Here is a 26,321-nt window from a genome sequence, read left to right as displayed (position 1 = left end):
GCCCACAGATGAACGCGGTACATTTGGAAGATGCTGAGAGGCACTTCCGGTGGTTTGCCCTCAAACGAGGTGACCGGCTGGTGGGTCAAACGAAAGGGCGGATGCAAATCCAACCCCACGCGTTGTAACGGAGAGAGGTACGGCAACGGTGCTGATCTCCTTCGCCTTAGATCGTACTGCCGCCTCCAAAGGAGATGGTCCCTCATCATCCAATATGCCTAGACGCTCTTTAAGAGCACGAGTGTGCTTAGCACTCTCCTCAGCGTTCCTTGCCTTTCTGTAATCATCCTGTCTTCTCTGGGCTGACGCTTTTCCTGGCTTCTTCTTTGGTCCGAAACCCTTCTTCTTCGAATCCTTGGAAGTTGCGGTGGTACTTTCTTCTTCCATTTCCGTCGAAATCAGACGAAAATTCTACTGGGATAACTGGCTGTGAAATTGTTAATGGCCGCACCCGGCGGCTGGCCCGCGTAGTAAACTGATATATTAACGGCAAACCAGTTAACGGCCATACCAAGCGGCTCCCGGCCGGCTTCTGCTGGAGCTGCAGTGGCAACGCCAGCCCTGGCTATGTGCTTAAGGCAATTGATCTGCCTTGCTGAGAAATACCTAGCCAATAGGACGAACCGACGATTAGAGACATCCGATTCGAACAGGCCACCAATGGCATCATCGCCCCATGAGCGTTCAGCAAACTCAACGCCTGCAGCATTCCACCCAGGAGCATAAAAAGCCCCTCTGTTCCCTTCAATTTGCGCTTGCAGTAGGCAAAGGAACCATCCTTTTGCATAGAGCGCCGTGTTATCGTTGATTTCCCTTGATAGGCCTATCTGTGTAGCAATAGTTGTAGCCACAGTATGGGTTACTCCAATTGCTGAAGTTAAAGAGCCAGCCACAGCCTTCGTGTTGTAGTTGGCCTTGTCACTCATGAATCCCGCGATTAGTGCATCATCTAGTGCTGCGTGCATGATATTTGAGTACACACCTGCTGCTCCCTCACCCTGAATGGAGTGGTCACCGAAGTGAGCTATTGGCCCTTTGGCCGCTAGCTCCCGTCCCATTCTCTTCTCTTCTGACCGCCGAATTTGGGCGCGTTTCTTAGCTGACTTTGACACCCCGGGTGCCGGCGCTGCTAATACAGTCCGGTTCCTAAGTTGCCGGACTACTTCTGGTTCAGGCTTGTTAGCCTTTTCAATTAATTTAACCTTTGCCAGAACTCTAGCTGGCATAGGCGCCGCCACTTGAATCCCCACATTACGTGAGGTACTCTTGGACGGACTTCTTGGGTGCGCAGATCCCATACTCAATATAGATCCACGCTGCTGCCTTGAATCCCTTTCCCATGTGCAGTCAATATTCGCTCTAAAGATGTCTCTGACTCCACCAACTGAATGGACGAAGTACGTTGAGTTCCGTCTTATGCCTTTACGAACTGCTTCCGGGCTAAGGACCATCTCGCCCCTCTGAGCGTTGAAATATTGGATGGCCGTAGCACAGTCGCAATCGCCGGGTGCTGGAAAACAGCCGACTAAAACGTCTATGATACGCCCCTCCCTACTTCTAGCCCAAACAGGGGCAGTCAGATGTCGTGTTAAGTACGATTTGCCGTAAACCGGGCAACGGTCATGGTGAACTTCTGTTTCTAGACCTTTCACCGCTGCCAGGTTCGGCATGCCGTCTCCTGTGTCATTAGCTGCATATCCAATCACAACGGATTCTGTGCCGTCCCACGCTGGTCGCAGCCGAACCGACGTCTCCTCCACGGTGAGTTGGCACAGGTTGGAGAGTGCCTTCGCCACGTGTGACTCCTTCGCTAAAGGGTCGACCGCGTCCATCCGGATGTCGACCGTGGGAGTCACCAAGCGTGCTGAAGCCGGCAGTTCCGCCTTCGCGCACACTTCTTGGATACACTGCAGCACCTCTGCAGCGTTCGCGCTTTCCTTCAGCTCCATCACAAGTCGGGAGCGTGTGGTGCGTCGTCCGACTCCGAAGGCCTCTGCATACTTCTCCATTTCTGGAGCCCCACGCACAACCTGGTAAACCTCAGTCCAGGTTTGTCCCTCGGCTGGGGCGATCTCGATTGCGTCCGGCTTGGTCTTGCGCTGCCGTTGACGCCGTCCGCCTCGCTGTGTTGCAGGCTGGCTACGCCAGGCCTGTTGCCCCTGCTGTTGTTGGGGCTGCTGAGACGATGGTCCTGCAACCGCCTGTCGCCAGACCTTCGCCCGTTGTTGTGGCAGCTGCGGCCACTGCTGCTGCTGCTGCTGCTGCATGCTCGCTGATTGACGTGCCGGCTTACGGCGCACCACCTCAGCCCAGGAGCCGCCTTCCTGGTCCGGAGATGGCTCCACCATAGCCGTCACCGCACCCTGCTGTCGCTCCCGCTGCTGCTGCTGCCCACACTGCTGCTCACTCTGCTGCTGCTCCATCCGACGCCGTGGCATTGGGGTCGGCGAATAAGCGACAGAGGCGCGTATCGGCTCGCCCAGCTGCTGCTGACCTCCGACCACCTGCAAGATTAGCTCATTAAGCGCGTCACGCTCGCGCCGATGAGCCTCGCGATCGAGTCGTAGCGCCTCTCGAAGTGCGGCGATTTCCGCCGCCGCTATCTCCTCCCGACGTACGGCCGCCGAGAGTGCCACCTCCGCATCGCGACGAGCATTCGCTTCTGCTGACGCCATCTGGACCCGGAAGAGGGACAGCTCCTCCTGCAGCTTGGCGAGCATGGCCCGCAGCTCCTCGTTGGTGCGACGAAGCTCGCGCATCTCTTCGTCGCGTTGCGCTGCAGAACCGGTAGAGGTCGTCTCCTTGACGACCGGCATCGACGACCTCGTAAGCAGCACTCGCGGCTGCAATGTAGGACGAGTCGTCGGCGCAGCCCTCTCATCCGTCGACAAGGTCCTCGACCGCAAAGACCTTGCACCGTCCATGGTGCTTGGCTTCCCCAGGTGCCAAGCAGACCCTAATAAAAAATCAACTTACTTGCCTCTTCGTTGATCGATTCCGGATTGATGGCAGCAAGTAGGTCTCGTCGAGACGAATCCAACGAGGTGTCGGACGTCCAAATCGGACCAGCGGTTCCGAAATGGTGCACGGATGAAATTCTAGCGCGCACACACACACACACGCAAAACCCAGTTCCGGGGCCGTTTACTGGATCGCCCCCCCCTGGTACGGCAAGAGCTGGCTCTCGCGAAGACGATTCCAGGGAGGTGTCGCACGTCCGGATCCAACGAAAACTGACGGAGTGGTGCACGATTTGGCCACCGACACACCACAGTGGTGTTATGACGCGAGTATGGATTTTTGTGTTTTTTTTAAATGGCATGGTGGCCTTGCAGGGATTTTCCAATGCCATCATGGCCCTCTTCACCGCATCACATGTATAAGTTGCGACGGTCTTCTTTCGTGCACGAGTAGCTCAAATGCCCCGTACACCAAACTTTGAAGCAACGTTTAGTGCGCCGTGTCGCACGTACATAGCAGACTTCCCATCCCACATTGTGCTGATGTTGCTTAAGTAACACCTACGCGTCTTTGGTGCCCACCTTGATCATTTCCACCTGCGTACCCTTCTCACGGCCCTTGCGTAGCCGGATGGCACCCTTCGGAATGGAGATCTTCGCCTGCGTTGATCAAGATCACGCACCTTCAAGGTTAGTGTGGGTGCTAGTGGACGCAACGTCGCCCGACCCTTCAGCGTCTCAGCCAGCGATGGCACAACAGGTACAGGTATATACGTATCATGGTCCCGGTTGTCAAGCGGGATACTGGGTTCAGGACATCTCAGCTTCGAGTTTCCTTATATCTCCTACAGTGCTGTTGTCGCAGAATTTCTTAAATTGTTTTTTATAGTCAGAGTCATATTTAATCATTATTTCCCGCTTGGCTAAGGCTAATTTGTTTATAATAGCAGTGATAACCAAACAACCAATGAGAATACCGTCCTTAATATCTACTATCATTCCGTAAGTTCTATCTCTAGACAACCAGGTGTGTTCATTCAATACATGGTATTCGCCCTTATTTAGGGGAATGTATTCAGCATATTTCGTAGCCAGAAAACCCAACGCTGCAACAGACAAACTAAGAGTCATAAATACATAATAAGCAATTCGCAACCGCTTATGTAACTGGGATAACTGGCTGATCAGTAGTCTCAAAGGACTACTCTGGGCGGTTACCTCGAACACCGATACAGTACGTTAATGTTACATCGTCTGCGTAACGCTCCATCTCTCGGTAATAACCTGTGTTCCACTGCGGGCAGCTGTTGAACACTGTGTTCGCGGTCGCTAACCAGCCCGGTAGGGCAGCACCACCTGTTACCGTGTAACACAGAGAGTCTGTGTGATCTAAATGAATACGGTTGAGCCTGTACCTGAACAAGGCTGCAGCGGAGGTGATGTTCGATGACGCTACAGAATAGGCCATCGGAGCTCCCGAGCCCTGATATACGGGAGTGAGAGCCCCGCCAACGTCTTCGGGGTTCTCGCTGTCTAATCCAGCTCGCTCAGTAAAGAGCACTTGGGCTTTCGAGCCCGTTAGACTAGTAGACTCTAGTCCTACTGGACCTGCTCGTCCAAAGAACAGAGCAGAGGATATGGCCTAGACCAATCCGACAGCAAGGGGAAAACCACAGTCGTTTTCCACGCCAGGGACAACATATGTAACTACGCGGTTGTGAACCGTTGCGTAGACGTCATTGTTACAACATAATTTCTGTTGTCCTTCGGTCATCTTCTTGGAAGGACTCCAACCAAGGAGCTTACGATTTGGAAATCCGAGGACTCCTTCTTCACCAGCTGAAGGGCGCAATTCAGCGGGAAGGTCCCAAGCCGTAGGTGGGGTAGCTGTTCTTGGTGCCACAGAGTACGCGTACTCGTTGACAATCCACGCCAGCGCAACAAACGGCGAGGGTATGGTCTCATAGTAGATGTGATTTTCGGCGCTAACTTTATGCGCTAACCGTAATGACCAGTGAGACCAATTATTTGTGTAGTGTCCAATGCTACACCTAGCTTGAGCGTCCACGGTACACCGTTATAGTCGGTGACATCACCAATGCCTAGTAAATAGTCATTGATGTCGTCGGGTACCGCTAACTCGGTGATACGCATGTAGAGGAAGTCGCGTAATTCGCGGTGTTCACTACTGTGCGAACAGCTCACAGCTACAAGACGTCGCCATAGTAAAACTACACAGTAGTAGTAGTACTGGGCTTCGGATATGTTCTTTCCGAACTTCGCGTCTTTGGATACAGATGCTTCGTACGAAGATCGTACCAGTTGGACAAAGCCACTGTAATCATTCGAAAACTTTCCGAGTCTCTTGGTTAGAGCACCGGACGTTACCCCTTCTATCAAGATAGAAGATTTCATAAGAGGGTCGTTCTTCTCTGGTCTAGCAGCTACAGAGACGGCCTTCGGTTGGAACGCTACTGCTTGAGTAGCAATATCCTCGCGGGCGATCGGCTTCCCGAGCGATCTGGCTAGGCCGACAGATTTCCGTGATGTTGTAGGTATCGGAATGTCGTCTGCGGATTGGTCGTGGGCAGTTGGTAGTTTTACGATTCATAGTGGGGATTGACTACTTGTCAGAGAACCGATTTCCAGATGAATCTGTGTCTAAAAATGGTTACTGGGATAACTGGCTGTTAAATACCGCATGAGCATTGGTGAGCCACCCTGGCAGGGCTGCACCGCCTGCAACTGTGTAGCACAAAGAATCCGTATGGTCGAGGTGCACACGACCAAACCACCACGCTCCGTGAAGAGCACTTGAGCCTTAGAGCCCGTTAAGCTGGTGGATTCTGTTCCTACTGGGCCTGCGCGCCCGAAGAACAGTGCTGAGGATATGGATTGAACCAATCCTACAGCGAGGGGAAAACCACATTCGTTCTCAACCCCCGGGACAACGTAAGTAACCACGCGATTATGGACGGTCGCGTATACGTCGTTGTTACTGGATAGCTTTAGCTGTCCCTCCGTCATCTTCTTGGAGGGACTCCAACCAAGAAGATTCCGGTTAGGGAGCCCAGTGGTTCCCTCCTCGCCGGCTGCTGGACGCAGTTCGGCGGGCAGATCCCAAGCCGGTGGTGGCAATACTGTGCGCGGCGCTACCGAGTACGCATACTCGTTAACGATCCGGGCTAACGCTACGAACGGCGAGGGCACAGTCTCATAATGTATGTGGTTAGCGGCATCTACTTTGCCGTAGTGACCACAGAGACCGTTTATGGGCGTGGGGTCCAATGTCACGCCGAGCTTGAGTGTCCAAGGCACTCCATTGTAATCCATGACGTCACCAATGCCCAGGAGGTAATCATTGATGTCTTCAGGGACTGCAATCTCGGAGATGCGCATAAAGAGGAAATCGCGAAGCTCGCGATGTTCGCTGCTATGGGAGCAACTCACTGCTACTAGACGCCGCCACAACAAGACTACACAATAGCAGTAATATTGCGCCTCGGAGATAGTCTTTCCGAATTTGGCATCTTTTGACACGGAAGCCTCGTATGAGGACCGCACCAATTGGACGAATCCACTGTAATCGTTGGAAAATCTACCCAGTCTCTTGGTCAAAGAGCCGGATGACACCTCTTCTATAAGTATAGAAGACTTTAGCAAAGGATCATTCTTCTCCGAGCTGGATGCCACGGAGACAGCCTTTGGTTGAAAGGCTACAGCCTGTGTAGCCAAATCTTCACGAGCGATCGGCTTACCGAGTGACCTGGCCAGACCGACCGGTTTCCTTGATGTTGAGGGATTAGGAAGATCGTCTGCAGTCGCGACATGTTCACGTGCACGAATTGTGCGTGGGCAGTTTGATGATTTGCGATTCATAGTGGTTTGCTGACTACTAGTCGAAGAACCGTATTTTAGGAGAATCAATAACTAAAATGGTTCCTGGGATAACTGGCTGCCTGACGCATCACATGACAATGCACTTCTCCAACGAGGCTAGCTGCACCTATTGCGTCAGCTGGTTCCTTGGTGTCAACGAGACACCAGAAATCTGTCTTATTAGAAGACACGGTGACATGTTCGAGAGACTGAGCTGTCTCTTGATCCGTAAGACGAGCCGGACGTTTACCTCCAGGTCCACGAGGTACAACTTTGTCCACGGCGTGAGTCCGCATGGTGCTGATCATCCTTAAGTCCACCGGTTCGCAAGAAATTAATCCCGCTGGTGTTCCTACTCCGCTCCACGTAAGCTCGGGGAATGAGTGAGAGGGAAGCCGACCTTCAACTCTGGTTACCCAGTTCTTGAAAGCATGCAAATCTTCGAAAATCTGCAGCTCTCCGTAGCCGTCAGGCCAGATATCTGCCGCATTTTGCAGGACGTGGTTTCGGAAGACCGCTCCTGGAATTGAGCACATCGCCTCAAACTCTTGTCTCCACTCAATAGGCGTTTCCGCATCTGATGCCAGCAGAAGCGTGCCTTGTATGGTATCTGGACACAAGGTGAGTGCGGCTGTTTCCGCCTGTTCTTGGATATCGGCAATCGCGGGAATTTCAGCGTATCCCATGTGGTAGATTCGGTCATCTACCTCGATTCTGCCAATTGCATCCATTACCGCCATCATTGCTGAGGGCGGTTGGCCAACGGTCTCCATCATTTCTCTGATTTGATCGTTGACGATTATCCGGCGGAGCGCGCCATAGACTGACAGACATTCTGTCTGTATCTGTTGCGCCTTGTACAGCTTAACATGTGCACATAGCAGGTGCACGCGGTAGACCTGATGAACGGATACGATCCGTCCGATCTCCCGCGGATTCCAGGTCGTACAGGTACGGCTGTAAGCCATAGCTGTTGCGACTCCAATCCCACGCGTTGATGTCGACAAGGGCACTGCTACCTTTGCCTTCACGATCTTAACAGTTTCGAGAGCCTTCTTGAGACTGCCTTGGTCCGATGAGAATAGCTTGTACTTGGCTGCCAACGCCTTGTCAAACTCTTCCATGTCCTGGTCCGCTCTTCTGGCCCGATACTTTTCCTGGGACTTCTGCGCAGCTTTCTTCCCTTTGCGACCCTTCTTCTCAACCTTCTCCTCGGTGCGCTGGAAAGAATTGCTATCTTTTTCGGTAGTAGACATTGTTAGTTTGGTTCGTCTATTCAGAAACGAAAATCTCCTGGGATAACTGGCTTGTAGCCGCCAAGCGTTCATAGCGACGTGGCTTTTTGATCCTTCGATCTCGGCTCTTCCTATCATTGTAAAGCAAAATTTACCAAGCGTAGGATTGTTCACCCTTTCAAGGGAACGTGAGCTGGGTTTAGACCGTCGTGAGATAGATTAGTTTTATCCTACTGGTGTGCATTGTTCGTCGCTATCTTCACGAAATTCCTGTGCAGTACGAGAGGAACCACCTCTAAGGTAGTATCCAATCCGAGCTGATAGCGCTACTTATACCCATTAGGTGGTCGTAAGCTAGCGGGCCTAACAACCCTCCGAGAACCGTCCGTGTTGTCCATTGGCACACTGGAGTCTCATCCCCGCTTACTACTAGGCCGCAAGGGGTGGGCCCGCGCTGCACGTGTTAGTACCATACATGTTGGGAACACCGGTGGACGAGCCTGCCGACTGTGGATATCACTAGTTTCGACACCTACGACCGCTAAAATTTCCTCACTGCTAGACGCCCGGTTATCTTTCACACTGTATGTGTGAGATAGGCTGTGGCCATGAGTTCCTCGAGATTTTCATATTTGCAAAAAGAATCACGTAGTCTCGTATTGGCATCATGGAATTCCTCATGAGTAATTTCATTCTTCTTAGAACGGAATCGCTCAGCTTGACGATGTTTGGCGCCTAAACCTTTACGGTTTTTGGTAGTTGTCTTCGTATCCAGGGCAGCGGCACCGGACATTTCTTCACTATTCACGGTTGACATGGTAGATAAAATGCTTGATTTTATTCGTACTAAATAACACGATTTCCACTGGGATAACTGGCTTTTTTAAATCTGCTGCACGTTCTATTTCGCGGAAGTAAGCTATATTCTAGCGAGAAAAGATGGAGAATTTCCCCGGGCACAATTTCACTGAACACCCCGATCGTCTATCTCGTGTCCTTCTTCGGGAAAATCGCGGAAAACTGGGATAACTGGCTTTTTTTATGTATACCCCATTAAGTAGAGGGGGTCGGTCAAGAACTGGGTGACCATTCCGGCCCCGCCTCGCGGATAGGTCTGTCAAACAACGCTTTCAAAATCAGAAGCGATGGTGGCATCTCGGCTGCTCCGTCTGATCTACGGGTACTGGTCGTCAATCGGTGACCCCCACCTACTGAACCCTGATTTAAAGAGTTGGCATGGCTGTTGTTGTTGCCGCCATGGGATGGATCAGCCTCAGGTGTTGTTGTACCACCTGAAGACGGGACTTGGAGTGTGGGTTGGGCACTCTGGGGTGAGTTGGTAATACGTCCTCCGTCTCCACCGTTCTGTTGTTGCACGACCGTAGGTGGTGAGGCTACGCCACTTGTACTAGCGGGTTGATCCATCACTAGATCTCCAGATCTCCAGAATTGAGAACCAGATCTCAATTCCATATAAATTCCAAATAAGCAGAAATATAATCTCCTTGCAATTAAACTTGACTTGTGGAAACACTCGTATCAGTCGTAGAGACACACTTGCAAAACACTCGTTTTTGTTTTAAAGCACTTAGTTGAAATCACTTTGAAATTTTGATCACGTTCCGGTATTTTCAGCGGTCCCCCTGGGATAACTGGCTTTTTTTTTAGGAACATCTGTGTCATCATCAATCTCTAGAGTCACAGGAGGTTCATCAATAATAGTTGACAACGGCATGTAACCCCGAGTTGTTGATAATCCAGTGAAATCAGGATTGACCGCAGGTGGAGCGGGCAATTCCCTATACAACGGTGCATTAGGATGGTAGTGACCGAGGTCATGACCTCTAGCGCGCTCATATATTACTACATTTCCGGTACCTACCCCATTAGTAACGTCTTCTATACGCACTATAGCGGTATCGCTTGAAGGAATCGCAGGATCCTTGTCCTTCGTCATTATATACGTATATTTTAAAACCTGGGATAACTGGCTCTTAGACATAGTTGAAGACTCAGCAATTCCAGACTGCTCTTTTCTGATATATTGATTGACATCAAGAGATGCGATCATATCCAATAGGGAATTGTCTGGCTTGCTTAAAACCACAGTACCTACGTGAATCATTTTGTCGTTATTACGGACCATCTTAATTATTCCCTTATTTCGGGAAACACCTCCGTCGACAAACAGCGAATCCTTTACAATAATGAGATTAAAGGATGATGGGAGCACCTTCATTACCCTTAACATCAATCAATCTATCCAAACGTTTTCCTTTCATAAACTCAGGGATGTTAGCTTTAGGGATATGTTGTAGAAAGCACATACGTTCTTCAACATCTGCCGCTTGCTCCTGAAACCTGTACCACGTCTTGACCAAGATGGCATCCTTATTACTCATATAGAGTGATAAGCGATGTTTAATAGGACTACTCGTTGGCACGTTCATATTTTTCGTTAACAAAGCGATTAAATCTCGTAGCGATTTTCGATAGCTATAAACACTCAAATATTTTTAAACCTGGGATAACTGGCTTGTAGCCGCCAAGCGTTCATAGCGACGTGGCTTTTTGATCCTTCGATCTCGGCTCTTCCTATCATTGTAAAGCAAAATTTACCAAGCGTAGGATTGTTCACCCTTTAAATGGAACGTGAGCTGGGTTTAGACCGTCGTGAGATAGGTTAGTTTTATCCTACTGGTGTGCATTGTTCGTCGATATCGTAAAATTTATAAGCGCATGCTTAATAGGCACTCTATTCTGATTAACAACATCTAACCATACGTTTTCTCCCCAACTAACTTCATAGCTGGAAATCACCACTACCTCACCGATGGAGACGATATTCCTTTGATTTTTATGAATATAAGAATCAATACGTTGGAATTCATCGTCAATACCCTTGCACAAGGCATTCAAGGCAACATTCACTCCAAATGAATGATTACGTAGGGTACCAAACGCATGCGCAACAGAGTCACGCAATAGCCTGTCCATCTTGATATTATAAAACACTGGGATAACTGGCTTGCAGTGTTGTCTGCATAACGCTCTATTTCCCGATAGTTTTTGACGTTCCACTGGTGTGGTATGTCAAAAACCACATTGGCTGTTGCTGTCCAGCCAGGGGGGGGCCCCGCCTTGACGGCCTGTGTAGCACAGACTGTCGGTGGAGCCAGGTACTACCCGGTCTACCCTGTACCGGAATAGTGACGCTGCTGACATCATGGCGGCAGAAGTAGCTGCACATGACGTCGGGGTTGCACCGCATGAATAAACGGGAGATACGGTGAGCCCGCAGCCTCTAGGGGACTCCGCCCACGACCTTTGTTTGAATAAAACCTGGGCCTTGGAGCCTCCTAGACTCGTAGTTTCAGGACATACAGGTCCGGTCTTCGTTGTGCCGAGGGCCGCTGAAACGCCTGACATTAAAGCGAACACCAGGGGGAAGCCGAAACGGTTTTCCACACTTGAAACCTCGAACAACAGCGCGTTGTGGTCACCACGCGCTGCGTACACGCCAGATTCAATGCTGAACCGCTCCTGTTCAGGAGTAAGCCGTGAAGCTGGCACCCATCCCAGCAAGTTTCGATTTGGATGGTAATTTCCATCCGGCGATAACGCACCTGGTAAATTCCAGGTTTGACCCGCTGCCAAGCGGGTGTACGCGTAGTCGTATATCATACGAACTATCGCGACGAAGGGTGAGGGTAAGGTCTCATAATGATAATGGTTATCATGATCCACTCTTCCGTAGTGGCCTGAGATACCTTCAATAGGATCATAGCTGACCTCTGCTCCTATTTCCAATGTCCACGGGACGCCCGCGAAGTCGGTTACATCTCCTATACCAGAGAGGTAATCCGAGATGTCTTTTTTTTTTTTTTTTAATTCTTGGATCTTTTATTTTATTTTTTTTACTTTCTAGATCCGCACCTGCCGGCGGGAGTTACCACTAACGGACTCCCCCCGCCGGGAATTCCGCCCTTTGAGGGCCTAAAAATGGAAATATGAAGAATTTCACCGTTTATATCTATCTTAAACACTAATATACCGTATGCCGTTAGCCTTCGTCCATTTCCGTGCCGGATTCTTTCTTTAAAAATCAATTTTGTTTAGCGCCCTGATGTCGCCTCTTCCGTAACCGCCGCCTCTTCAGCTGTACTCAGAACCGGCGTCCGTTCGGGTGATCCCGAGCCAGGCAGCTCATTCAATGGGGGAGGTTGAGCCTCGATCTCCATGTCGCGAGCCTGCCTGTGGCGCAGCCTACGCGCCCTCTCGTTCTCTTGGCGTCGCTGTCTCTGCTGCTCCAGCTCAATGGCTGAAGCCGGTTGCCTTCCACGGCGCCGTCTTACCCCCGGAAGAGGAGCCAATGTCCCGGCTCGAACTCTCTCGCTGTACCGTTGCTGAATTAGGTTCGGCAGCAAACCCCGCGCGTCTGTGGTGGTCAGCGAAGGAAGCAAGCCTCTGCTCTGCTGGAGAATCACTGGCACTGAAGAACCTGCCTCCTCTACTGCAACCTCTTCCGACCGCTGTACCGTTTCACTAGCCGTAGTGCGTGCCAGCAGTGCCGGCGCTAACTGGACGTCGCCGAGCCGCTCCATTCTGCGAAGCTGTCGCCGACTACGAGCGTCTCGATTGCGCGCCTCACGCCTTCGCTGCAGTATCTGTTCTGCTTCCGTCGAGTCCATGGGCGGGTCTTGCGAAGAACCGGCCTGCGTGGTTCTGGAGGCTACCAGAGCACGCGATTCCTCCCGCCAGTCTTCCTGCAGAACGGAGAATATCCGTTTCGATGCCTGCTGCACGCGGTTCCATGTCTCCGCACTCTCGAGCAGTCGCCTGCCGAGGTTGTCTTCATCAACGTCGTCATCCGTCCCACGTTGCAGCAACTCTGCGCGAACGTCTGCAAAGCGTGGGCACACGAACAATACGTGGGCCACCGATTCCACCGACCCTGCACACCTGGGATAATCCTCTCGGCATATCCCATATGGTAAATGCGTTCATCTACCTCAATACGTCCGATTGCGTTCATGACTGCCATCATGGCCGAGGGCAGTTGGCCAACCGTTTCCAGCATCTCGCGGATCTGGTCGTTGACTATGATGCGGCGAAGCGCGCCGTAAACCGACAGACACTCTGTCTGGATTTGCTGCGCTTTGTAGAGCTTCACATGCGCACAGAGTAAGTGCACGCGATAGACTTGGTGAACCGTAACGATCCTACCAATCTCCCGCGGGTTCCAAGTGGTGCATGTGCGACTATAGGCCATGGCCGTCGCTACTCCTACTCCACGTGTAGATGTAGACAAAGGTACTGCCACCTTCGCCTTTACAATCTTGACAGTCTCGAGTGCTTTCTTCAGACTACCATGATCGGATGAGAACAATTTGTACTTAGCCGCTAGGGCCTTGTCGAATTCCTCCATATCCTGGTCAGCCCGTCTAGCTCGGTACTTCTCCTGGGACTTCTTAGCTGCGTTCTTTCCCTTGCGTCCTTTCTTCTCCATCTTATCCTCAGAGCGCTGGAAAGAGCTATTTTCCTTTTCGGTAGTAGACATAGTTGTTGTGTTCCGTCTATTCAAAAACGAAAATCTATCCGAGATGTCTGTTGGCACACATAGTGCCGACGTTCGCGCGCTCATCCATTCATGGAGAGCTCTGACGTCGTCTCCGTGCGAGGCGGAAACGTATAGAAGACGTCTCCACAGGAGTACGGTACAGTAGTAGGAATACTGCGCCTCGGACACCTGTTTGCGGAAGGTTTTATCCTTCCTGCACGCCGCGCTATAGGAGCTGGCTACTATTTGGGAAAACCCCGAGTAGTCATTCCTGAATTTGGCTAATCTGTTACAGAGAGTACCAGATGTAGCCCCCTCGACGAGGACGGAGGATTTGCGAAGAGGGTCATTCTTCTCCTCACTAGCCGTGTTAGACAAGGCCTTAGGTGCAAATGCGCTGTTAAGCGCGGGTTGATCGTTGCGATCAATCATTTTGCCAGCTGATCTGGCTAAGCCAACGGGCATCCTTCTAGCACTAGTTGATGGTAAGGCTGGTGGATCCGCGGCTTCCTGTGCAACTGCGGAGATAGGTTTCTCCTGGCGCACCTGGCGTGGTCTAGGCTTATTGCGATTGGACATGTTGATTGGAACTTTTCGACTTACTAGTCTTAAACCAATAGTGTTGGCAACAAAATGGTTAACTGGGATAACTGGCTTTTTTTTATACAGGTATATACGTATCATGGTCCCGGTTGTCAAGCGGGATACTGGGTTCAGGACATCTCAGCTTCGAGTTTCCTTATATCTCCTACAGTGCTGTTGTCGCAGAATTTCTTAAATTGTTTTTTATAGTCAGAGTCATATTTAATCTTTATTTCCCGCTTGGCTAAGGCTAATTTGTTTATAATAGCAGTGATAACCAAACAACCAATGAGAATACCGTCCTTAATATCTACTATCATTCCTTAAATTCTATCTCTAGACAACCAGGTGTGTTCGTTCAATACATGGTATTCGCCCTTATTTAGGGGAATGTATTCAGCATATTTCGTAGCTACGGAGTAGGCCATCGGAGCTCCCGAGCCCTGATATACGGGAGTGAGAGCCCCGCCAACGTCTTCGGGCTTCTCGCTGTCTAATCCAGCTCGCTCAGTAAAGAGCACTTGGACTTTCGAGCCCGTTAGACTAGTAGACTCTAGTCCTACTGGACCTGCTCGTCCAAAGAACAGTGCTGAGGATATGGATTGAACCAATCCTACAGCGAGGGGAAAACCACATTCGTTCTCAACCCCCGGGACAACGTAAGTAACCACGCGATTATGGACGGTCGCGTATACGTCGTTGTTACTGGATAGCTTTAGCTGTCCCTCCGTCATCTTCTTGGAGAGACTCCAACCAAGAAGATTCCGGTTAGGGAGCCCAGTGGCTCCCTCCTCGCCGGCTGCTGGACGCAGTTCGGCGGGCAGATCCCAAGCCGGTGGTGGCAATACTGTGCGCGGCGCTACCGAGTACGCATACTCGTTAACGATCCGGGCTAACGCTACGAACGGCGAGGGCACAGTCTCATAATGTATGTGGTTAGCGGCATCTACTTTGCCGTAGTGACCACAGAGACCGTTTATGGGCGTGGGGTCCAATGTCACGCCGAGCTTGAGTGTCCAAGGCACTCCATTGTAATCCATGACGTCACCAATGCCCAGGAGGTAATCATTGATGTCTTCAGGGACTGCAATCTCGGAGATGCGCATAAAGAGGAAATCGCGAAGCTCGCGATGTTCGCTGCTATGGGAGCAACTCACTGCTACTAGACGCCGCCACAACAAGACTACACAATAGCAGTAATATTGCGCCTCGGAGATAGTCTTTCCGAATTTGGCATCTTTTGACACGGAAGCCTCGTATGAGGACCGCACCAATTGGACGAATCCACTGTAATCGTTGGAAAATCTACCCAGTCTCTTGGTCAAAGAGCCGGATGACACCTCTTCTATAAGTATAGAAGACTTTAGCAAAGGATCATTCTTCTCCGAGCTGGATGCCACGGAGACAGCCTTTGGTTGAAAGGCTACAGCCTGTGTAGCCAAATCTTCACGAGCGATCGGCTTACCGAGTGACCTGGCCAGACCGACCGGTTTCCTTGATGTTGAGGGATTAGGAAGATCGTCTGCAGTCGCGACATGTTCACGTGCACGAATTGTGCGTGGGCAGTTTGATGATTTGCGATTCATAGTGGTTTGCTGACTACTAGTCGAAGAACCGTATTTTAGGAGAATCAATAACTAAAATGGTTCCTGGGATAACTGGCTGCCTGACGCATCACATGACAATGCACTTCTCCAACGAGGCTAGCTGCACCTATTGCGTCAGCTGGTTCCTTGGTGTCAACGAGACACCAGAAATCTGTCTTATTAGAAGACACGGTGACATGTTCGAGAGACTGAGCTGTCTCTTGATCCGTAAGACGAGCCAGACGTTTACCTCCAGGTCCACGAGGTACAACTTTGTCCACGGCGTGAGTCCGCATGGTGCTGATCATCCTTAAGTCCACCGGTTCGCAAGAAATTAATCCCGCTGGTGTTCCTACTCCGCTCCACGTAAGCTCGGGGAATGAGTGAGAGGGAAGCCGACCTTCAACTCTGGTTACCCAGTTCTTGAAAGCATGCAAATCTTCGAAAATCTGCAGCTCTCCGTAGCCGTCAGGCCAGATATCTGCCGCATTTTGCAGGACGTGGTTTCGGAAGACCGCTCCTGGAATTGAGCACATCGCCTCAAACTCTTGTCTCCACTCAATAGGCGTTTCCGCATCTGATGCCAGCAGAAGCGTGCCTTGTATGGTATCTGGACACAAGGTGAGTGCGGCTGTTTCCGCCTGTTCTTGGATATCGGCAATCGCGGGAATTTCAGCGTATCCCATGTGGTAGATTCGGTCATCTACCTCGATTCTGCCAATTGCATCCATTACCGCCATCATTGCTGAGGGCGGTTGGCCAACGGTCTCCATCATTTCTCTGATTTGATCGTTGACGATTATCCGGCGGAGCGCGCCATAGACTGACAGACATTCTGTCTGTATCTGTTGCGCCTTGTACAGCTTAACATGTGCACATAGCAGGTGCACGCGGTAGACCTGATGAACGGATACGATCCGTCCGATCTCCCGCGGATTCCAGGTCGTACAGGTACGGCTGTAAGCCATAGCTGTTGCGACTCCAATCCCACGCGTTGATGTCGACAAGGGCACTGCTACCTTTGCCTTCACGATCTTAACAGTTTCGAGAGCCTTCTTGAGACTGCCTTGGTCCGATGAGAATAGCTTGTACTTGGCTGCCAACGCCTTGTCAAACTCTTCCATGTCCTGGTCCGCTCTTCTGGCCCGATACTTTTCCTGGGACTTCTGCGCAGCTTTCTTCCCTTTGCGACCCTTCTTCTCAACCTTCTCCTCGGTGCGCTGGAAAGAATTGCTATCTTTTTCGGTAGTAGACATTGTTAGTTTGGTTCGTCTATTCAGAAACGAAAATCTCCTGGGATAACTGGCTGGGTACGCATGGTGCTTGTCATCCTAAGGTCGACCGGCTCACAGGAAATCAATCCTGCCGGCGTTCCAATGCCACTCCAAGTAAGTTCTGGGAAGGAATGAGAAGGAAGTCGTCCTTCGACGCGAGTCACCCAATTCTTGAAGGCGTGGAGATCTTCAAAGATCTGTTGTTCGCCATAACCATCGGGCCAGATGTCGGCAGAGTTCTGCAGCACATGATTGCGGAAAACCGCACCGGGGATGGAACACATACCCTCGAACTCCTGTCTCCATGCAAGCGGTGTTTCTGCTGTCGATGCCAATAGAAGGGTTTCCTCTATTGTATCAGGAGACAAAGTGAGGGCTGCTGTTTCAGCCTGTTCACGAACGTCGGCGATCGCTGGGATTTCTGCGTATCCCATATGGTATACGCGTTCATCCGCTTCGATCCGTCCAATGGCGTCCATGACGGCCATCATAGCGGATGGCAGTTGACCAACTGTCTCCAACATTTCGCGGATCTGGTCGTTCATCACTATGCGGCGGAGAGCTCCATATACGGATAGACATTCCGTCTGGATCTGCTGCGCCTTATACAATTTCACATGTGCACACAGAAGGTGTACACGATAGACCTGGTGAATTGTTACAATTCTGCCGATCTCTCGTGGATTCCACGTGGTGCACGTGCGACTGTACGCCATCGCTGTTGCTACCCCTACGCCTCTTGTTGACGTTGACAAAGGCACTGCTACCTTTGCTTTGACTATTTTCACAGTCTCAAGCGCCTTCTTCAAGCTTCCATGATCTGAAGCGAACAGCTTGTACTTCGCCGCCAAAGCTTTATCAAACTCCTCGAGATCTTGGTCTGCCCGTCGAGCGCGGTATTTCTCCTGGGACTTCTTTGCCGCCATCTTTCCTTTGCGTCCTTTCTTCTTACTATCCTCCTCAGAGCGCTGGAAAGTGTTCATCTCTTTCTCGGTATTAGACATGGTTGTTGTTCTTCGTCTATTCTGAAACGAAAATCTCCCTGGGATAACTGGCTTGTAGCCGCCAAGCGTTCATAGCGACGTGGCTTTTTGATCCTTCGATCTCGGCTCTTCCTATCATTGTAAAGCAAAATTTACCAAGCGTAGGATTGTTCACCCTTTCAAGGGAACGTGAGCTGGGTTTAGACCGTCGTGAGATAGATTAGTTTTATCCTACTGGTGTGCATTGTTCGTCGCTATCTTCACGAAATTCCTGTGCAGTACGAGAGGAACCACCTCTAAGGTAGTATCCAATCCGAGCTGATAGCGCTACTTATACCCATTAGGTGGTCGTAAGCTAGCGGGCCTAACAACCCTCCGAGAACCGTCCGTGTTGTCCATTGGCACACTGGAGTCTCATCCCCGCTTACTACTAGGCCGCAAGGGGTGGGCCCGCGCTGCACGTGTTAGTACCATACATGTTGGGAACACCGGTGGACGAGCCTGCCGACTGTGGATATCACTAGTTTCGACACCTACGACCGCTAAAATTTCCTCACTGCTAGACGCCCGGTTATCTTTCACACTGTATGTGTGAGATAGGCTGTGGCCATGAGTTCCTCGAGATTTTCATATTTGCAAAAAGAATCACGTAGTCTCGTATTGGCATCATGGAATTCCTCATGAGTAATTTCATTCTTCTTAGAACGGAATCGCTCAGCTTGACGATGTTTGGCGCCTAAACCTTTACGGTTTTTGGTAGTTGTCTTCGTATCCAGGGCAGCGGCACCGGACATTTCTTCACTATTCACGGTTGACATGGTAGATAAAATGCTTGATTTTATTCGTACTAAATAACACGATTTCCACTGGGATAACTGGCTTTTTTAAATCTGCTGCACGTTCTATTTCGCGGAAGTAAGCTATATTCTAGCGAGAAAAGATGGAGAATTTCCCCGGGCACAATTTCACTGAACACCCCGATCGTCTATCTCGTGTCCTTCTTCGGGAAAATCGCGGAAAACTGGGATAACTGGCTTTTTTATGTATACCCCATTAAGTAGAGGGGGTCGGTCAAGAACTGGGTGACCATTCCGGCCCCGCCTCGCGGATAGGTCTGTCAAACAACGCTTTCAAAATCAGAAGCGATGGTGGCATCTCGGCTGCTCCGTCTGATCTACGGGTACTGGTCGTCAATCGGTGACCCCCACCTACTGAACCCTGATTTAAAGAGTTGGCATGGCTGTTGTTGTTGCCGCCATGGGATGGATCAGCCTCAGGTGTTGTTGTACCACCTGAAGACGGGACTTGGAGTGTGGGTTGGGCACTCTGGAGTGAGTTGGTAATACGTCCTCCGTCTCCACCGTTCTGTTGTTGCACGACCGTAGGTGGTGAGGCTACGCCACTTGTACTAGCGGGTTGATCCATGACTAGACAACCAGATCTCAATTCCATATAAATTCCAAATAAGCAGAAATATAATCTCCTTGCAATTAAACTTGACTTGTGGAAACACTCGTATCAGTCGTAGAGACACACTTGCAAAACACTCGTTTTTGTTTTAAAGCACTTAGTTGAAATCACTTTGAAATTTTGATCACGTTCCGGTATTTTCAGCGGTCCCCCTGGGATAACTGGCTTTTTTTTTAGGAACATCTGTGTCATCATCAATCTCTAGAGTCACAGGAGGTTCATCAATAATAGTTGACAACGGCATGTAACCCCGAGTTGTTGATAATCCAGTGAAATCAGGATTGACCGCAGGTGGAGCGGGCAATTCCCTATACAACGGTGCATTAGGATGGTAGTGACCGAGGTCATGACCTCTAGCGCGCTCATATATTACTACATTTCCGGTACCTACCCCATTAGTAACGTCTTCTATACGCACTATAGCGGTATCGCTTGAAGGAATCGCAGGATCCTTGTCCTTCGTCATTATATACGTATATTTTAAAACCTGGGATAACTGGCTCTTAGACATAGTTGAAGACTCAGCAATTCCAGACTGCTCTTTTCTGATATATTGATTGACATCAAGAGATGCGATCATATCCAATAGGGAATTGTCTGGCTTGCTTAAAACCACAGTACCTACGTGAATCATTTTGTCGTTATTACGGACCATCTTAATTATTCCCTTATTTCGGGAAACACCTCCGTCGACAAACAGCGAATCCTTTACAATAATGAGATTAAAGGATGATGGGAGCACCTTCATTACCCTTAACATCAATCAATCTATCCAAACGTTTTCCTTTCATAAACTCAGGGATGTTAGCTTTAGGGATATGTTGTAGAAAGCACATACGTTCTTCAACATCTGCCGCTTGCTCCTGAAACCTGTACCACGTCTTGACCAAGATGGCATCCTTATTACTCATATAGAGTGATAAGCGATGTTTAATAGGACTACTCGTTGGCACGTTCATATTTTTCGTTAACAAAGCGATTAAATCTCGTAGCGATTTTCGATAGCTATAAACACTCAAATATTTTTAAACCTGGGATAACTGGCTTGTAGCCGCCAAGCGTTCATAGCGACGTGGCTTTTTGATCCTTCGATCTCGGCTCTTCCTATCATTGTAAAGCAAAATTTACCAAGCGTAGGATTGTTCACCCTTTAAATGGAACGTGAGCTGGGTTTAGACCGTCGTGAGATAGGTTAGTTTTATCCTACTGGTGTGCATTGTTCGTCGATATCGTAAAATTTATAAGCGCATGCTTAATAGGCACTCTATTCTGATTAACAACATCTAACCATACGTTTTCTCCCCAACTAACTTCATAGCTGGAAATCACCACTACCTCACCGATGGAGACGATATTCCTTTGATTTTTATGAATATAAGAATCAATACGTTGGAATTCATCGTCAATACCCTTGCACAAGGCATTCAAGGCAACATTCACTCCAAATGAATGATTACGTAGGGTACCAAACGCATGCGCAACAGAGTCACGCAATAGCCTGTCCATCTTGATATTATAAAACACTGGGATAACTGGCTTGCAGTGTTGTCTGCATAACGCTCTATTTCCCGATAGTTTTTGACGTTCCACTGGTGTTGCTTCCACATTGGCTGTTGCTGTCCAGCCAGGGGGGGCCCCGCCTTGACGGCCTGTGTAGCACAGACTGTCGGTGGAGCCAGGTACTACCCGGTCTACCCTGTACCGGAATAGTGACGCTGCTGACATCATGGCGGCAGAAGTAGCTGCACATGACGTCGGGGTTGCACCGCATGAATAAACGGGAGATACGGTGAGCCCGCAGCCTCTAGGGGACTCCGCCCACGACCTTTGTTTGAATAAAACCTGGGCCTTGGAGCCTCCTAGACTCGTAGTTTCAGGACATACAGGTCCGGTCTTCGTTGTGCCGAGGGCCGCTGAAACGCCTGACATTAAAGCGAACACCAGGGGGAAGCCGAAACGGTTTTCCACACTTGAAACCTCGAACAACAGCGCGTTGTGGTCACCACGCGCTGCGTACACGCCAGATTCAATGCTGAACCGCTCCTGTTCAGGAGTAAGCCGTGAAGTTGGCACCCATCCCAGCAAGTTTCGATTTGGATGGTAATTTCCATCCGGCGATAACGCACCTGGTAAATTCCAGGTTTGACCCGCTGCCAAGCGGGTGTACGCGTAGTCGTATATCATACGAACTATCGCGACGAAGGGTGAGGGTAAGGTCTCATAATGATAATGGTTATCATGATCCACTCTTCCGTAGTGGCCTGAGATACCTTCAATAGGATCATAGCTGACCTCTGCTCCTATTTCCAATGTCCACGGGACGCCCGCGAAGTCGGTTACATCTCCTATACCAGAGAGGTAATCCGAGATGTCTTTTTTTTTTTTTTAATTCTTGGATCTTTTATTTTATTTTTTTTACTTTCTAGATCCGCACCTGCCGGCGGGAGTTACCACTAACGGACTCCCCCCGCCGGGAATTCCGCCCTTTGAGGGCCTAAAAATGGAAATTTGAAGAATTTCACCGTTTATATCTATCTTAAACACTAATACAGGGTGGCATCGTAGAAGTGATACACTTTGTAAATTTAATTAAAATTGAAACCCGATATCATTTTTCTTCGAAATCGATTGAAATAACATCTATTAGTATTAAACTTGCATTTTACTTAATTTATTTCAAATCTTTCGCCTTTGCACTTGATAACGGCCCGTAGGCGCTGTTTGAAGTCGTTGCAAGCCGCACGCACAACTTCATCCGGCATTTCGTCCCATATCTTCAACAACCGCCTCTTGAATCCGTCCAAATTCAGATGTTTGACTTCACCCAACTTTCCTAGCATGTATCCCCATGTGCTGAAGTCCAACGGGTTCAAATCCGGAGACGCAGCTGGCCATTCCGATGCACTGATGAAACATGGCAAATGCTCCTTGCACCACTCCTGAACGATCGAAGCCTTATGGGCTGGAGCTGAATCCTGTTGGAAGCAAAAACTGTCGTTGCCAAAAAGCTTCTTAGCGTATGGTTTTAAGTGGCCTTGCAGAACGTGTTCTAAATAGTATTCCTTGTTGATCTTCACGCCTTTATCGATGAATAAAAGCGGTAACTTCCCTTTTGTCGAGATAGCTCCCCAAACCATCACCGATGACGCATTTTGATACCGTTCGACTGCTCTTTTATCTGCTGGTATATCCCGAAGAGATGCTCCATAAACACGATCGTTCTGCTTATTCAAGGGTGCCTCCAATGTGAACAGTTTTTCGTCCGAAAAGATGATGTTATGGCCAGCGTGCGTCTTCAGCAGCAAGCGAGATCTGGCAACCCTGTCGGCAATATTTTTGCTGGTTAAACCGTGAATTTTCTGTTTTTTATACGGTTTGTTGCCTAGATCCTTTTTCAGAATGCTTTGCATGGCAAAGTGGCTCATATTCATTTCACGCGCCATTTTTCTTCCCGAGCGAGCTGGATTCCGTCGTATTCGTTCCTTTACCGCTTTGATCACCGCTGGAGTTCGGACTGTCCGTTTTTTGCCCGGTTTCTTCTTTGGAACAATCGTGCCTGTCTCCTCGTACCGCTTGATGGTCCGGTAGACGAATAATCTGCTTAACTTGAGATGAGACAGTTTCTGCCTAATCTGAATGTTTGTCAAACCTTGCAAATGTAAAATTTTTACTTGTTCGCGACTTGAATCCATTGTAGTTTACTAAAAAATTGAATCAAACACGAAGTAAACGGTTTGCACATTAACAGTAAACAAGTTTATCTGTCAAAATATACCCATGTGTTTGACATACAGTGATAGTAAACACAATACAGGGGCTCTCAAATAAGTGTATCAGTTCTACGATGTCACCCTGTATACCGTATGCCGTTAGCCTTCGTCCATTTCCGTGCCGGATTCTTTCTTTAAAAATCAATTTTGTTTAGCGCCCTGATGTCGCCTCTTCCGTAACCGCCGCCTCTTCAGCTGTACTCAGAACCGGCGTCCGTTCGGGTGATCCCGAGCCAGGCAGCTCATTCAATGGGGGAGGTTGAGCCTCGATCTCCATGTCGCGAGCCTGCCTGTGGCGCAGCCTACGCGCCCTCTCGTTCTCTTGGCGTCGCTGTCTCTGCTGCTCCAGCTCAATGGCTGAAGCCGGTTGCCTTCCACGGCGCCGTCTTACCCCCGGAAGAGGAGCCAATGTCCCGGCTCGAACTCTCTCGCTGTACCGTTGCTGAATTAGGTTCGGTAGCAAACCCCGCGCGTCTGTGGTGGTCAGCGAAGGAAGCAAGCCTCTGCTCTGCTGGAGAATCACTGGCACTGAAGAACCTGCCTCCTCTACTGCAACCTCTTCCGACCGCTGTACCGTTTCACTAGCCGTAGTGCGTGCCAGCAGTGCCGGCGCTAACTGGACGTCGCCGAGCCGCTCCATTCTGCGAAGCTGTCGCCGACTACGAGCGTCTCGATTGCGCGCCTCACGCCTTCGCTGCAGTATCTGTTCTGCTTCCGTCGAGTGCATGGGTGGGTCTTGCGAAGAACCGGCCTGCGTGGTTCTGGAGGCTGCCAGAGCACGCGATTCCTCCCGCCAGTCTTCCTGCAGAACGGAGAATATCCGTTTCGATGCCTGCTGCACGCGGTTCCATGTCTCCGCACTCTCGAGCAGTCGCCTGCCGAGGTTGTCTTCATCAACGTCGTCATCCGTCCCACGTTGCAGCAACTCTGCGCGAACGTCTGCAAAGCGTGGGCACACGAACAATACGTGGGCCACCGATTCCACCGACCCTGCACACCTGGGACAATCCTCTCGGCATATCCCATATGGTAAATGCGTTCATCTACCTCAATACGTCCGATTGCGTCCATGACTGCCATCATGGCCGAGGGCAGTTGGCCAACCGTTTCCAGCATCTCGCGGATCTGGTCGTTGACTATGATGCGGCGAAGCGCGCCGTAAACCGACAGACACTCTGTCTGGATTTGCTGCGCTTTGTAGAGCTTCACATGCGCACAGAGTAAGTGCACGCGATAGACTTGGTGAACCGTAACGATCCTACCAATCTCCCGCGGGTTCCAAGTGGTGCATGTGCGACTATAGGCCATGGCCGTCGCTACTCCTACTCCACGTGTAGATGTAGACAAAGGTACTGCCACCTTCGCCTTTACAATCTTGACAGTCTCGAGTGCTTTCTTCAGACTACCATGATCGGATGAGAACAATTTGTACTTAGCCGCTAGGGCCTTGTCGAATTCCTCCATATCCTGGTCAGCCCGTCTAGCTCGGTACTTCTCCTGGGACTTCTTAGCTGCGTTCTTTCCCTTGCGTCCTTTCTTCTCCATCTTATCCTCAGAGCGCTGGAAAGAGCTATTTTCCTTTTCGGTAGTAGACATAGTTGTTGTGTTCCGTCTATTCAAAAACGAAAATCTATCCGAGATGTCTGTTGGCACACATAGTGCCGACGTTCGCGCGCTCATCCATTCATGGAGAGCTCTGACGTCGTCTCCGTGCGAGGCGGAAACGTATAGAAGACGTCTCCACAGGAGTACGGTACAGTAGTAGGAATACTGCGCCTCGGACACCTGTTTGCGGAAGGTTTTATCCTTCCTGCACGCCGCGCTATAGGAGCTGGCTACTATTTGGGAAAACCCCGAGTAGTCATTCCTGAATTTGGCTAATCTGTTACAGAGAGTACCAGATGTAGCCCCCTCGACGAGGACGGAGGATTTGCGAAGAGGGTCATTCTTCTCCTCACTAGCCGTGTTAGACAAGGCCTTAGGTGCAAATGCGCTGTTAAGCGCGGGTTGATCGTTGCGATCAATCATTTTGCCAGCTGATCTGGCTAAGCCAACGGGCATCCTTCTAGCACTAGTTGATGGTAAGGCTGGTGGATCCGCGGCTTCCTGTGCAACTGCGGAGATAGGTTTCTCCTGGCGCACCTGGCGTGGTCTAGGCTTATTGCGATTGGACATGTTGATTGGAACTTTTCGACTTACTAGTCTTAAACCAATAGTGTTGGCAACAAAATGGTTAACTGGGATAACTGGCTTTTTTTTATACAGGTATATACGTATCATGGTCCCGGTTGTCAAGCGGGATACTGGGTTCAGGACATCTCAGCTTCGAGTTTCCTTATATCTCCTACAGTGCTGTTGTCGCAGAATTTCTTAAATTGTTTTTTATAGTCAGAGTCATATTTAATCTTTATTTCCCGCTTGGCTAAGGCTAATTTGTTTATAATAGCAGTGATAACCAAACAACCAATGAGAATACCGTCCTTAATATCTACTATCATTCCTTAAATTCTATCTCTAGACAACCAGGTGTGTTCGTTCAATACATGGTATTCGCCCTTATTTAGGGGAATGTATTCAGCATATTTCGTAGCTACGGAGTAGGCCATCGGAGCTCCCGAGCCCTGATATACGGGAGTGAGAGCCCCGCCAACGTCTTCGGGCTTCTCGCTGTCTAATCCAGCTCGCTCAGTAAAGAGCACTTGGACTTTCGAGCCCGTTAGACTAGTAGACTCTAGTCCTACTGGACCTGCTCGTCCAAAGAACAGTGCTGAGGATATGGATTGAACCAATCCTACAGCGAGGGGAAAACCACATTCGTTCTCAACCCCCGGGACAACGTAAGTAACCACGCGATTATGGACGGTCGCGTATACGTCGTTGTTACTGGATAGCTTTAGCTGTCCCTCCGTCATCTTCTTGGAGAGACTCCAACCAAGAAGATTCCGGTTAGGGAGCCCAGTGGCTCCCTCCTCGCCGGCTGCTGGACGCAGTTCGGCGGGCAGATCCCAAGCCGGTGGTGGCA

At 50.0% G+C, this 26,321-nt stretch overlaps 2 protein-coding genes across 2 annotated transcripts in view; both read right to left on the bottom strand.

Annotated features, from left to right (window-relative positions):
* Positions 1-398: 398 nt before the first annotated feature.
* The window catches only part of LOC125767456 (uncharacterized), a 44,986-nt gene continuing 19,063 nt past the window's right edge, over positions 399-26,321 (bottom strand). The window contains exon 2 of the mRNA XM_049434061.1: positions 399-4,178. Within this exon, the coding sequence (XP_049290018.1) occupies positions 399-2,924 (2,526 nt within the window). The 5' untranslated portion in view covers positions 2,925-4,178. The remainder of the gene's footprint in view (positions 4,179-26,321) is intronic.
* LOC125768924 (uncharacterized) lies at positions 11,821-25,133 on the bottom strand. Its single transcript, XM_049437256.1, has 2 exons — positions 24,347-25,133; positions 11,821-13,085 (listed from the first exon to the last, which is right to left on the bottom strand). Exon 2 carries the CDS (start codon positions 12,763-12,765, stop codon positions 12,190-12,192), a length of 576 nt encoding a protein of 191 aa, XP_049293213.1. The 5' UTR covers positions 12,766-13,085; positions 24,347-25,133; the 3' UTR covers positions 11,821-12,189.

The sequence above is a fragment of the Anopheles funestus genome, chromosome 3RL (genome assembly GCF_943734845.2).
Source record: "Anopheles funestus chromosome 3RL, idAnoFuneDA-416_04, whole genome shotgun sequence".
Lineage (NCBI taxonomy): Eukaryota > Metazoa > Arthropoda > Insecta > Diptera > Culicidae > Anopheles > Anopheles funestus.
The sequence above is the reverse complement of the archived record's forward strand: the minus strand, read 5'-3'. Positions and strand labels throughout refer to the sequence as shown.